Genomic DNA, 14,936 nt, shown 5'->3' with positions numbered 1-14,936 from the left:
TCCCAACGTTATATGACCCCTAAAATTAAATTTACTGTCATGGACATAGCTTTGAAGCTACAACTATAAATGAAGCTGTTGTGGAAATGGTAAAAAAAATACCAATTGCAATACCGTTTGCTTTTATTACATACTCTATTTACCCAGTTGTTTATCCTGTTTTAGCAAGCCTCAAGCTTTTATTCCAGAAAGCAGCTTTTAACTTTTTGCTGAGAGGATTTCATGTTTTGCTGTTCTCCTAGGACACATGTAGTATAGCTGTTTCACACCGTGATAGAGGCAGTAAAGTTTTGAAATCACTTTCTTCATATCATTTAAATAAAGTCGGTGTGGTCTGTCTTCTTTCTTGCTGACGCTGTTCTCAGCGCTAGGGTATGTAGTGCTAAAAAAGATTGTACTACCTCTCCCAGATTGTTAGATACAAATAAACTTCTTTTAAAATTTTGCAGACTTAGAAATGAAGAGCTCGAACAGTGATTTATTGGCTGAAAATACTGTCTGCTTTTCAAACAGTGAAAGTGCCACGTCTTCCAAACTAGCTAATCATTATATTGAGGCTATCTCATGAAAAACTTAAATTCTGTCCTTGCTATTAGAATCTGAAAATTTGAATTTAGGTAAACTTGGAGTGAAATGCCTGTGGATCCATTACATATTGCTGCTATAATTCAGTGCGTTGGTCTCTTACCATTTCCACTGGATGTTCCAAATATACTGTGAGCCAGCAGGAAAACTAACACAAGTGACAGAGCAGTAAACAGTGAAGCCTGCTCAGCAGTTCGGTCTTACCATAAATATAGATGAAAACAGAGTATTTAACAAACCAGGATTTCTTTCCTGGAGACCATCCCAAGCCTCTGAACCTAACTAAGGATCTGTGACTTCCTCCAAACGCTCTAGCCTTCCTGTTACTCTTCTGTCTCTTTTAATAGCCCTTCCTTTTGAACAGGTGTTCATCAGGGAGGGAAGGAAAGGAAAGGAAATAAAAGGAAAAGGAAAGGAAAGGCATTTTAACCCCCCTTTTTCCTGGTGGTAGGAACTGTATGTTTACTTGGTTATACAGACTTTGAAAAAAATGCTCAAGTATTATTTTTCATGTCAGTTCTTATTTTAATTCCCTTTTAATGTACAGTTTTATTCAGGTGTATAATGCAGCTTCCTTCTTCTTCATAAATGATTGTTTTTTAATTGCAGGTTGACAGTCTGTTTTACATAGGTATAAGTCCATGGGAATAAACTGAGCTTTCCGTGTGTCACAGGAAAGCTTAAAAAAGATATTTAATGTTTCGTATTGCTTCAGTCAGGATGAATTAAGTCATCATCAGACTTTTTTCAGTCTCTTTTTTTTTCTGCAACAAACAGATATCTACATTCTGCCATTCTTGTAATGCATGCTACAATTTGTAAAATAGTTCATAGAATCATAGAATCATTTAGGTTGGAAAAGACGTTCAAGATCGTCGAGTCCAATATGAATTTCAGCCATTTTTGCACAGCATATCTATCATGCTTCTGTGAATAGGAAGTCTCATTTTCTCCTCTGTTAGAAATGATAATTTGGTGTCTTTTGAGAAAAGGGATAAAGGAGTAAAGTTTCACAGTACATTAAGTAGTCTGAAGAAAAACATGAAAATTTGTAGGGCAACCGTTTAACGCTACAGGTATAGATACTTGATAACATATGTATGTGTACAATTACAGAATTGCATGGGTTGTCAAATCAATATTAAGTCATTCCGACAAACTACATACTTTTTTAATTGTTACTGCTGTTTTCATTGTCTAACGTGCTATATCTTTGTTGAATCAAATTTTCATGTTTTTGTAGAACAGATTTAGCAAATATATGAATACCAAGTCAGCTAGCTGTGATACGTAGTCACTAGTTCACTGCCTATTATATGCTTCACTGTATTTTTAGATCTAGAGATCACTTAGACACTCATATGACTGTACACAGTGCTGTTCTGCAATTTAGCTTTTGCTGCACTTCTGCTTATCTGGAGTATTAAAATGGACGGTGCCTGAACAATTTCTGTATTGTTTTCAGTTTCCCACTTTCTCTTCAGGATGTTCCCATTGTAGGTTTATTGAAATTGTCACATTGCATATTTCAACACACAACGAACACTCTTAGACTAAATGAGACCTGACTTTCCAGTTACAGGACGGGGCACTGGAGAGGAATTTCTGTATTCATCCTTGTTCATGCTTTTAGACTTCTGTGTGAATCTCAGGGTATAAAGGAACTCCATGAGTTCATGTTTTCAGTGGTTTTGAGGGATTCATCACGTACAAAAATGTTTCAGTGTGCGTATGTGTTTGCACATATGTATGACTATATGGGTAGGCACTGATGTAATCTGTCTGGAGATAGGGAATTTTAAACGTCATGTGTTCTCTTACCAGAATACAAAAGTTGTGGTGTGTCTGTCTGTGCCATAAGATCTATCTTTGTAGGTCACCAACTTTGACTCAATATAGGAATACACTCTTAAATGCAATTTTTAACCCTCCAGATGATGCTGGAGTACCTGTGGGCCGAGTAGTTTCAGTTGCTGGTATGTTGTATAAAACATACTGCATAAATACATGGTCTTTATTTGTGAGAGAGAGATGGAGAGGGAGAGAGAGGTTTAGAAATATACTGTAAATATTCACAGATCTGATGTAATAAGTCATCTGTAATGTTAGTCTTCTTATTGTTTATGAGACTAATTTATTTTTTTGTGATTTGTTTTACCTGGAATATAACATACTTGACACATACAATCCAGATTTATTTCTTATGATAGATCTTTTCAGTGCCATGAAATTAGGAAGCTTCAGATTAGAGGTGCAGATGTGTCACAAAAGTCAGATGGAGCCTACTTCCATTTGACTTGAAGCCAGAAATTTTCAATAATTGTTTACAGAAGTGTTTCCTTGTAATGCATATCACTCAATTTAGTAAAGCCCAGAAACAGTTTCCCTACTAATTTTTTTTCTTTAAAACAGTCAGAACACCTTAACAAACAGTATCCACTTGAATGTTTTGTTGGAAACATACACGTCAAGCCATCTTTTCTCCCTCTTTTCTCCTTTAAAAAAAAGCTCTTGGGTTCTTATCTTAGACTTCTCATTGGAATACTCTTTCAGGAGTGAAGTTTGAGGAACATGTCAAGGCTCACTGAATTATAGCCTACAGTATACCTGCTTCAAGAAGGAAATTCAGGCTGATACCATCTTATGAGATATGACCACTGGGACATGTAGTTCCCTACAGCCACTCATATAACATTGTCACTGTACAGATCACGTGCCAAGGTTTCTGCTAACTGTGTTGGTACGTCTGTATTTCATACGGAAAAATATCTTTCAGGCCATTTCTGTAATTGTAGTCTTGTTGCCTCTTTCTTCTTATCTACAGTCATTTGTTTATTTGTTTGTAAGGTGATGTGCACTGCATAAAGTTCAAAATTTGGAATACCCCCAGGTCTTCTGGGAGCTGCTTTGAATTTATCTAGAGTTCAGCTCAAAGCTTCGGAAATTTAAGTAGTTTTAACCTTACAAATTCTGAAGTTTCTAAAAAAAATCTTTGCAGATTTTACTAAGCCAGATAGAACAGCTTTCTGAATTGTTTCTGTACCACCCTCTCATTTACTTTTCCCAGGTTGTATGAAAAGATTTTTCATACTTTAGATATAGGAAAACTGTAGAGAATCAATATTTCAGATATTGCTGAACGCTTAGTTTTAACTTTAGTTCTCATTATTGGATGTTGTAGTCGTTAGTTTTGAATTTGCTAACTTGGTTTTACATAGACTACAGATATCCGTTGTTAAATGCTCAGGAGTGCACTTCGGATCGTTTTCAATTCGGGTTGTTACGAACTTTATTCACCCTTTCTGTTTGTTAGTTGTTCAGCTTGGATGTTTTTCTATAGTGAATTCCTGTCAATGATAGATCGGCCTTTATAGGATAAGATGTGATTGGACTGGGCAAAATTTTAAACTGGACTTTAATTTTTTTAGTCCTTGCCTTAAAAGTAATATTATGCAATTAATATCTGATCAGACCTAAGAATCATTGATTTTCTTCTTCCTCCTCCTCTTCCTTCTCCTCCTCCACTTCCACATTTTAAGTGATTTTGAACAAGCCTCACTGAACTGTTCGTTGTTTTAAAAAATGTTTTGAAGGGATTTCAGAAAGATCTCTATTGCCCCTCAGTGTATTATTCACACTTAAGACATCATCCTTCCTACATACTTAAAATTAGTATTAAATATAAGCCAGATTTCTTGAACAGTATCTTTGAAGGGTCTGATAATGTAGTGAGCAGTTACCTCCAAAATTCACATCTTGCCATATAACCTTCTTCATCCTCCAGTTAAGTATTTCCCGTTTAGTCTTGCATAGATCTATAATCAGTGTGAAAGTATGTCAAAGTATGGTCTTCCTTGAATTCCTTGTAACTACATGATTATAAATGGTGATTAAGATAAACCTGCTTCAACAGTCTTGGGAATCTGGAGAGGTCCCAGTTGACTGCAGGCTGGCAAACGTTTGTACCAGTTTTCAAGAAGGGTAAGAAAAAAGACCCTGGTAATTACAGGCCTGTCAGTCTCACTGCAGTGCCTGGTAAAGTCATGGAGAAGATTACTGTGGGAGTTAGTGAAAAACACTTGAAAGACAACACAGTCATTGGTCATAGTTGACGTGGGTTCACGAGGGGAAAGTCATAGAATCATAGAGTCATTTGGGTTGAAAAAGACCCCTAAGATTGTCGAGTCCAACCTTTAACCTAGCCCTGCCAAGTCTATGTCTAGACCATGTCTCCAAGCACCACATCTACACATCTTTTGAATACCTCCAGGGATATTGACTCAGCTACTTCCCTGGGCATCCTGTTCCAAGTCCTTTTTAAGGAACTTAATTTCCTTTTATGACAAGGTTACTCATCTGTTGACCAAGGACGGCAGTTTATACAGTCTTTTTGGATTTCAGCAAAGCTTTTGATACTGTTTCTCACAGTATCCTTCTGGACAATGTCCAGCATACAGCTAGGCAAATACATAATGTGATGGGTGAAAAATTTGAGCCTGAACAAACAGACACAAAGGATTAGAGTAAATGGGGTTACATCAGGGTGGCAGCCACTTACTAGTGGGATTCTGTAGGGCTCCATTTTAGGGCCAGTTCTCTTTAATGTTTTCGTTAATGATCAGGATGCAGGATTCTATATACTAAGTTTGCAAACAACACTAAATTAGGAGGAGCTGTTGAGTCCCTCAAGGGCAGAGAGGTCTTGCAGAGAGGTCTTGAGAAATCGGAGAGCTGGGCATCACCAACTGAATGGAGTTAACAAGAGCAAGTGCCAGATTCCACATCTGGAATGGGCCAAGCCTGGGTATACGTACAGACTGCAGGACAAGAGGCCAGAGAGCAGCCCCATGGAAAGGGATCTGGGGGTCCTGGTCAAGAGCAAGTTGAGTATGAGCTAGCACTGTGCCCTGGCAGCCATGAAGGCCAACCACATCCTGGGGTGCATCAAGCACGGCGTTGCTAGCTGGTTGAGGGAAGTGATTGCCAATGCTCTGCGCTGGTGTGGCCTCACTTCAAGTACTGTGTGCAGTTTTGCACACCACAATATAAGAAAGACATAAAACTATTAGAGAACATCCAAAGGAGGGCCAGCAAAGATGGTGAAGGGTCTAGAGGGCAAGATGTATGAGGAGTGGCTGAGGTCCCTTGGTTTGTTCAGCCCAGAGCAGAGCAGGCCGAGGGGAGGCCTCATGGCGGCCTGCAGCTCCCTCACGAGGGGAGCGGAGGGGCAGGCGCTGAGCTCTGCTCTCTGGGGACAGCGACAGGACCCGAGGGAACGGCATGGAGCTGGGACAGGGGAGGGTCAGGCTGGGGGTTAGGGAAAGGTTCTGCACCCAGAGGGTGGTCGGGCACTGGGACAGGCTCCCCAGGGAAGTGGTTGATGGCACCAAGCCTGACAGAGTTCAAGAAACATTTGGAAAACTCTCTCAGATACGTCGTCTGATATTTGGGTGATCCTGTGTGGAGCCAGGAGTCGGACCGCATGATCCGTGTGGGTCCCTTCCAACTCAGTATATTCTATGATTCTGTGATACTTCTATCTAATAACATGCCTTGTAGTAGTGCTTTGGTAAGACAAAAGAGTCAGTCTAATAGGATTGAGTTTGGATAATTGTAAAAAATATGAAAGCCGTGCACTAATTGTTTTTGTGCTGTTGATTTATATTTAAACAGTATTTGAATTTAAGTTCAGGGCAGATAAAAGTTAACTATTTATAATAAATGAAATCACAGCTTTAATTCATTCTTCTAAGTTTTGAATTACGAAAGGCTATGGTGAGGGCAAAACGTATTAGAAGTATGAAATGTGAAGCAATGTTAAGAAATAGATAAATGATCCATTACTGTTTTGAATATTGATATCGTTTAAAATAAAATATAATATATTCATAGTAACAGTAATAGTACTTGAAAAAGACTTTTATTGCTATTGCTGTTTTCATTACGAGTTCATTTTCATCCAAATACCTGGCAATAGACTACTTAATAGTGCATTTCTGTTTTGAAAAATTGACATAAAAGGGGGGTGTCCTTCAGAGAGACTTTTAAGGACACCCCCTTTTGTGTCAATTTTCCAAATTATAGATAGTTTCATAAGTATATTGTAACCTTCTTGTTGATTAAAAAATAAGTTTTTTATCTTAAAGTTTTTGTCTACATTGATAAAATCCCAAGTCTTCTCTTCTCCAAGACAAACTGGCCCAGCAATCTCAGCCTCTCCACATGTGAATGATGCTCCAGTTCCCTAATCATCGTCCTGATTTGCACTGGACTTCCTCCAGCCAGTCCATATCTTTCTTGTACTGAGGAGTGCAGAACTGGGCACAGTATTCCAGATACAGCCTTACCAGAGCTCGGAAGAGAGAGGAAGGATCACTTCCTTTGACCTGCCGGCAATTCAGTTCAGGAAGCTCAGCACGTAGGTTGTGAAGTCCATAACCTGAAATAAGAAATGGAAAAGCAATAGAGTAACAGAGATTAGGAAATGAGGAAGAAATATTGTCTTTTTGTCTGTCCTAAGTTTAAGACCGGTACAAATATCCTTATCTAAGCTAGGAGATGTGCTGAATCCCACACAAAACTATGTTGAGTTGTCTGCATGTGAGCAGTGGTCAGTCAGCGTTCAGTTGAGTGACTGTAGGTGGCTGGCCTTGAGATGCATGTCTCCACATTCTGTTCACTGTGTTGACTTACCCCCTTTGTCATGGGAGCTTAGACACCTTGCTGTTATCTGGACAGCTGCATTTAAAGACCTAGCTGAAAACATTTACTCCTATGTCAGTTTAAGCATCTGAGAAGAAAAATAATTGATTCATCTGGCATACAAGGGATCTTCTTGTGGAAGTGGGGTCATATTTATTTGTGGAAGAGGGGGATGCAGATATTTCCAGTTCTGGAAGAAAGGAGAAAATCGTGAAATAGGAAGGGAGAAGGTAATGATATCTGATAAGATGCTGTGTCTTTTATACCCGTGACTTCTGAGATCCCGTAGAAAAATGTATTTTAGCTTTTGGTTTGTATTTCACTTTGAAGTTTTCAATTTCTCTCTCAGATCTGAAGAAGAGTTAGTGTGTCCAAAATCTGGTCTGATTTTGCCAGCTGGTTCAATAAGAGTCATATTGCTTCTACCAACCTTTCTTAGCCTGTCCATTTACATCATTATGACTACAATGCTGCAGTTAGATTAGGATGAGATGTGTCCTAGAAGCATCTACTTCTTCACTGATTAGAGAGGGAATCTGTGAGAGTAATTCAGCTGTGTGTACTTTGAAGACTTCTGCCATAAAATGAGTCACATCTCAGCAATGCCTATTTCTCTTTGTTGACTATGAAACCAACTTTAAACTACTAGCTCATATGTAGGCTTTTAAACTGTAGATGTCTACATTGGGGCAGATAAATCCAATCATGATCTTTTAGGTAAAGAGGTTTGGTTAACACTATGATGACTGTTGTCTGTAGAACTCTACCAGTGACCCAGTGCAGCCTACCCATAGGTCACAAATGCAAGTGCATGATAGATATACTGTGCTGAAATGGCATTACATCTGTGCCTGCACATACACAAAGAATGATTGAGATCTCATCATGATTACACTTGGTCAATGGAGATAGCCTGGATGGACACTGAAGAAAAAAAAAAGGTCAAGGTCTTCAGAAAATATATAAGCCCCAAGTCAACTGGGAAGGAAATGGAAGAAAAATAGTATATTATTAGAGTTTTTTTCTGTCAAGCTAACTGTCACAAAGGGTTGTTTATACTCTTAATGACTATTTCCCCAGAGAAACCTCAAACAAAATAATCCACTATATTACAATTATATTGCAGGTTATAACTGCAAGTTGAAAATACACGTGCAGTGGTTTTATTGTTGGGTGGTTTTCACACGATCTGTCTTGGTTTGGTAAATGATGTGTTTCTCTGACAATGGTAAATACACAATCTCGACACAGACTTCAATTCCTTGTTTTATTCTAGTTGGATAGAATTAGGAATGTCCTAAGGATAAAGCAGATAAAATAGATGTAAAAACGTCACTTCACCTTGAGAATAGTTATTTGCCTTTTATTTGTTACCTGAAAAAATATTTTTTAAAAAAATCTTGAATACATAGGATGAATTTATTTAAATTATTCAGACCAAAGTAATTTAGCATTTGCTGACATTTAATTCTGTCAAGTTCTTACTATTAGGCAAAATAATTTTCAGCATAACTTTTGACATTGGTTTCTTTGTTTGATTTTCTTTTTTAGTGTTAATCAAATAAAAGATTTAAAATATCTCAGTCAGTAGTGGAGCATATGTCTCTTTGTCATGTAAAATATTGGAGAGCTTCTGTATCTGGTCTACCTGAAAAAAAAGAGAAACCACGGCTACTTCCTTTTTCTTAAAAGTGTACAACTTTGGAGTGACATGAGGGAAGGGGAGGGGAAGTTGGCTTTTCTTACAGGGGTGGGAAGAGGTTAGGGAATTTCGTGTGAAGGACCAGTAGTAAGACATGATGTTAAGAAAATGAAAAAATATAAGCACTTTTTTTTTTCTGCAATGCACCAGACATATTCCAACTTGTCCATTTCCTCTGCTTAGATTTTGCTTGATACGATATGGTGAATGAGATTGTAGGTTATGACGGTATGACTACCAGAAAACAATTTAGATGCATTTCATGTTGCCAGCCAAAAATTATCCATTTTAACAATGTGAAGTTAACTGCAGTATCTTTCCTTGCTGAGTTTTTAGAGCCTAAAACACTCCGAATCTCATCTATTTGTGGGAAGTAGCCCTTTCACCTCATTTCCAGTTTTCGAGTTAGTATATAATGAGATCTTCTTATCTTCACTGAATAAACAAAGTTGGCTTATCTAGACCTTAAACACTAGAAATTCACTACATCCGTGACCAAAAAAATGGCGTAAAAAGTGTACTTCGTCAAAACTTTTTTTTCTTAAATGACACACAACAAGTTCTGCATGTGAACCCGCTAAAGAGGAAGTTCTTTGGAAATATTTGACATTAAGATGGGTATATGACACTAAACCAGACTGAATCATAAGACTTATTTTAACTATAAAAGTCTCCTCTTTAGGTTTATTGGAAATATGCAAATAGATAGCTCTTCCTCACTAGATGAAACTTCTTGAAAATTTGTTAACACTGAGCACAGAGTTTAAAGTTTCTCATACTTCTGTCTAATATCTTTACAATTGGAGTAGTAAATCCAGGGAGAGAGGAAGGGAGCAACGCTGAAATCACAGCAAATCTGAATGTAAAAAGGCAGATTTAGACTGCGTGCACATAGTGCTTTTCACAGCGGAGTCCGTCCTTCTGTTTATACTTACGAAGAATTGCAGTCTCACATGATTGCTCTGCAGAAGTATTAGCTCACAGTCAGTTTCTTGGCAGCTATTTGTAGAAGATATACAGATAAACAGATTAGTCTTGTTCCTTCACCAGGTGCTTTTTATCTCAGATTTTACCCTGAACATTATATTGTCAGACTTCTTGACTTTCTACTCCGTGAGCACAGAAGTTCACGTTTGGGTTATGCAATGAGTTTCTGTCTAAGGCAGTTCAAGGAGGGGCCAAGAGGTTAGCGTGCTGCTGGGGAGCAGCAAAGGGAGAGAAGACAGCCCTCTGCAGCAGGTGCATTGGCTGGAGACCAGCCATAGTGCTCCAGTGAGCTCAGTAAAGCTGGGAAGGGAGGGGTGTGTGGCTTGCAGGCTTAGTGCTGCAGTTTGACCTTTCTCCATTTCAGGGGTGTCCCTAAACTTTAGCCTTATAAAGCCTTTTCTTCTGATTAAATGCTCTTGAATGACTAATGACTATCTGTCTCTACTTAGAGAAATACAAGAATGCTTTTACTGGTACAACTGCTAGCTGCTGTTTGCAGTACATTTCCCCTTCTGAGACAAACAAGTCCCAAAGTACTGGCACTGCTGCTGCTATCCTATTTGCTGTTTGAGTTTGATACGAGAATAATTCTGTTTGTGGTTAACGTGTTCAGACACGTGTCAAGATTTGTCATACGTTCAGGGAGATACAGATTTTCCTATCAGCACTTGCTTTGTTTTGTTCTTGTGACTTTCTGAACTCTTTGAAGATTTACTGTGCCCTGAAAACATCAGACCTTAGCAAAGGACTGTAAGTGATAAGAGTGGGCAGAGATCAGTAGCTGGGAGGGACATCTGGCAGAGGTGAGAGAAAGCTGGTGTGATGTTGGACAAATTACTTTGCGTGGCAGCTCTCTTTCTCTCCCCTGCCTTTCCCAGAAGGTTATACCTGTGCAACCAGGAATGCAAAACTGCTGGGACCAAAGCGGGAGCCTGGCTCTGTAGCCTAATGATACTGAGCTAGAAGAAGGAAGGTAATTTGGAGATTGTGGTGCTGCTTGTGCATTTTGCATCTAAGAAATCATGAGATTAAATTATACACAATATTTGCAGCCAGGTTCAGTAATTCTTACTCCCCAAAAAGTGACTTTCCTGGTAGCCGTACAATCTAGGTTTTCTCAAGTGAGGAGCCTGTATGTGCTAACTCTCTTGGGACGAGGTGGTTAGCTTCTGAGGCACCGACTTGCTGGGTAGGTACATAAAGTACTACATGCCAAGAGTAGATAAATCACAGAAATGATACAAATACTGATCCACTTACTTATTCTTTGGTGAGTATACTTCTGTCTCAGTTTCCAGTTGACATGCACAAGATTTGGTCATGGGCTTACAGTCCTCTGGAACATTTTCACTAGAGCTGAGGAAAGAAATTCTGAGGTCATCAAGAAGCTTATGTTCCAGTGCCCTGTCTTTCCTGAAGTCCTGTCAGGACATTTCTTCAAATACAGAATATTTTTGTTAAAGGCAACCTTCACTTAGATGCCAGAGATGGTGGCCTTCCTCTTATCCCATCCCATTTACCTCCTTCTACACAAGAAGTTAAGGGGTTAAGGATAGCCTATGCTTGTTTTTTCTCATTTTAGAACTGTAGCCTGGTTTTGGTGCTATATACAACCCCAAGACCAGTCATAAAAGATGATAGAATAAAAAGAAAGCGAGTGTTTCCCAAAGCAGAACTCTCATGTATTGCTCTAAAAGTTACCATCTCAGTGGATAATTAACAATAAACTTGTAAATAATCTGAAAAATAACCCCCTATCAGAGAATATTACCTTTTCCTAAACCATCTCCATTTGTTTACACAGCAATGAAATGCTTCTGTATGTTTATACAAATATCAGTGAGATAAAAGTACATATCCTCAAAAAAAATAAATAACCCAGATTTAGAGGTTCTACATTGCTTTTCAAGTAACTGCATTAATTGGGTCTGTCTCATTTATGTATTTTGGGGGGTTCATATCTCTTCCTGTTCATTTCACTCTGCTGTCGTAGCATAATTTTTGTGGCATAGCAGCTGATAAATAGTCACAAATAGTGAAACGTAGCATAAAGCAGAAAGACAGTTTGCACAAGAAGTTTGGCCTTTATGCTGTACCACTTTGAGCTCAGGAGCTTCATGATGGGATTAAAAATGGTGCTTGAGTGATGACTGTAGATCATCCTGGGGCACATGGATTTCTGTTGCTCCTTCTGAATCTGGAATGAAATCAAGTCCCAAGGCGTGCATAAGTATGAACACAGGGAATGTGTTTTTTTTTCTTACAGGCAGGAGAAGAGCACCACAAAGACTGTCTTTCTTCAATGTCATTTTCTAATTAACTGTTTTGGTTTTTTTTCTCCTAGCAGTTAGGTTGGAATATCTCTGTGTATACTCTTAGATTTAACTTAAATTCAGCTGTTTTGCTTTTGTCTTTGTTAGAAGGTGAGACTTGATGGTGGAAGCCTCAGGGGGGATGGTTTTTGCTGAGGAACGTTTGCAGTGCTTCAGCATCCTCAAGGGAACCTTAATCTAGTCAGGTCAGCATGCGGCATATCCTGACCAGTGCCTTTACTAGAAATCAAAATTTTATTTGAATTTCTTAACCTGGCTGAGAAATGGTCGCTTAGTTATGGTTCCAATTCTGAAACAAACAAAAAACCCCAAACAACTTTCTGAGTCACAGGCAATGCAGTGCACAGATTTTAAAAGGTAATAGTCTGTAGTGGTGAGGAAGTTGGAGGTAAAGAAATCCCCTGTTCTTGATTCTTGACTGAGGGCTCTGGGTGAAAACAATAAAATGTTCTTTAAAAAATAGAAAGACCATCTGCGATCTCTGCAGCTAAATTCAAAGTAAACTTGCTGTATTTAAAGGCTTTATTTTTCATTTTTGCTTTTAGATTTCTGGGATTTGCTACAATAGCAGTATATTAAAAGTTCATCGAATACTTTGTGTACCCAGCTGGGTAGCAAAGCTATTTTCCTGGACTCTTGAACCAATCTTCTCATCTGCGGAACCAACGAATGAGGTTCGAGTGGGAATGGGAGCAACAGTTGACATCCAGAGGCAGCAGAGAATGGAGCTACTGGATCGTCAGATCATGATGTCTCAGGTTGCCCAAATGAGGCGGCAAAGGCAGCAGCAGGTATTGACATACATACACTCTGTAAGGATTATCTTAAGTTAACATAATGGGAAACATTCATTTTTGAATGTTCTTATATTTTATATATTTATATATTTATATATTTATATATTATGTTCTTATATTTTTGATTCCTTTTTGATATATTCTTCTCAATTGGTCTTTCATACACTGTCGTACTGCTAATGGTCATTTAAGTGTTTACATAGTTTTGTATGTTAAAACTGCTTCACAAGATGTTAGCAAATGTCAGACAGTCCTGTAAGGATATCAGTACCGCTGGCATTCTGTGATGCTGAAATGAACAATGATGCTGAATGGTAAAGTGCTTGCTTCTCCATGGTCTTTAGGAAGAGCCATTGTTGAAAGTTAGGAAATCATAACACTTCTGACTGTTCTGAGTGTTTGTATTGTTAGCATCCTGTTCAGAGGGATTGAAAATTGTCTGCATAACTTCTTTAACTGCAAGTGTACTTGGAATAAAGCCTGCTTCTGTAAGAAAGTTCAGAAATTCAATTCTCTAACTATCTTACAGAGGTCAACCACAGGGACTTTCTCTTCGCTGCAGTTAATGCTCTTGTTTTGTTTCCTTACTTAATAGAATAGCAGAGCCTTTTTATTTTCTGTTTTAGTCAAGGCAACAAATGCAGATGTTCACATACTTTGTGTTGTAGGGCAGCAAAACAGCGCTGAGAGTGGCTCAGTTCACTTTTTCCTATACCTTAGAAGTTTACAGTACTACTCTTAGCAAACCTAGCAGACAGCATGGGCCTTGCATTGCTCTATGTGAGCATACATTGCTCCTAATTTTGTTACAGCCTAACAGTTTGAGGTCTTAACTGAATTTCCTCTGCCCGAAATGCAGCTCTGTACTGATACAAAAGTCCTCATTATGTTTGTGGTAATGCAGTGCCAGTAGATACAGCCATGTTATGATTAGTACTGACGGAATAGAGGCGTAACGGCATAAGGCTTTATCTTTGGCCAACAACTGGAGTATGAATCTTTGTTTCCAGTCCCTGGAATTCTGTTTTCTATAATTTCTTAACACGTAAATCTGGTCAAATTGTTCCTCGGGTGGAAAGATTCTAATCTACTTCTCTCTGTTCACACTAGAAAATTAATCAGTTTTAACAGAAGAACTGAGCTAGAAATTATTCAATTCTTGAATATCGCTGTTGTATTAGAAAACACACTGAAAGTGTCTGTTGGGCCACGAGCTGCTGTGACGACGGCGGCTAAGTTTCTTCAAATAAGAAGAGGAAGAAATTACCAGTTGTTAAAGACAATCTTTGTAATACAATTTAATTGCAAAAAAGTAGTAGATAAGATCAGAATGGTAAATGTTTTTTGAGTTGATAACATTTTCTTCTCATCGTCTCCTTTCCTTGGGTCATGAACAGCGAAGGTAGCAAAATGTCTTTTCATACTTGACTTCAGAGTTTTTTAAAAAGGTGGATGGGTTTAAATAAAATAAATGATTTTTTTTGAACAGCAGTGACTTGCTTCAACTTAACAATCTGCTGAAACTCTTTCAAGTTACCTTCATGATTGCCCTTTAACTTTAGCATAGCGTTCAGCTTTCCAATAGTGCTAGACAGTGAAACTAGTGAGCAGAAAGCGATGGATTCAATGTGTGAACACTTCAGAAAGTTTCTTCAGAAAAAATGTGTTAAGAAAGCTTTTACCAGGCTTATGACTCATAGAATTTACTGGATATCAACTAAATCATTAAAAGTGTCATTCACAACTGTTGAGATATAGGGGTAAAAAATGAAAAACGGGTTAACTTCAATCTCAAAATAATATTTAAAAAATCGAAAACAGTTGAAAACT

General features: G+C 38.3%; 1 protein-coding gene across 3 annotated transcripts in view; it reads left to right on the top strand.

Moving 5' to 3' along the window:
- Positions 1 to 14,936, top strand: part of UBAC2 (UBA domain containing 2) — a 103,784-nt gene that overhangs the window by 72,307 nt on the left and 16,541 nt on the right. For all 3 annotated transcript variants that reach the window (XM_083818774.1, XM_083818773.1, XM_083818775.1), the window contains one exon: positions 12,855 to 13,100. In XM_083818774.1, coding sequence (XP_083674900.1) covers positions 12,855 to 13,100 — 246 coding nt within the window. The remainder of the gene's footprint in view (positions 1 to 12,854; positions 13,101 to 14,936) is intronic.

Source organism: Anser anser, assembly GCF_964211835.1.
Source record: "Anser anser genome assembly, chromosome: 1".
In the NCBI taxonomy this organism is placed as follows: domain Eukaryota; kingdom Metazoa; phylum Chordata; class Aves; order Anseriformes; family Anatidae; genus Anser; species Anser anser.
The sequence above is the reverse complement of the archived record's forward strand: the minus strand, read 5'-3'. Positions and strand labels throughout refer to the sequence as shown.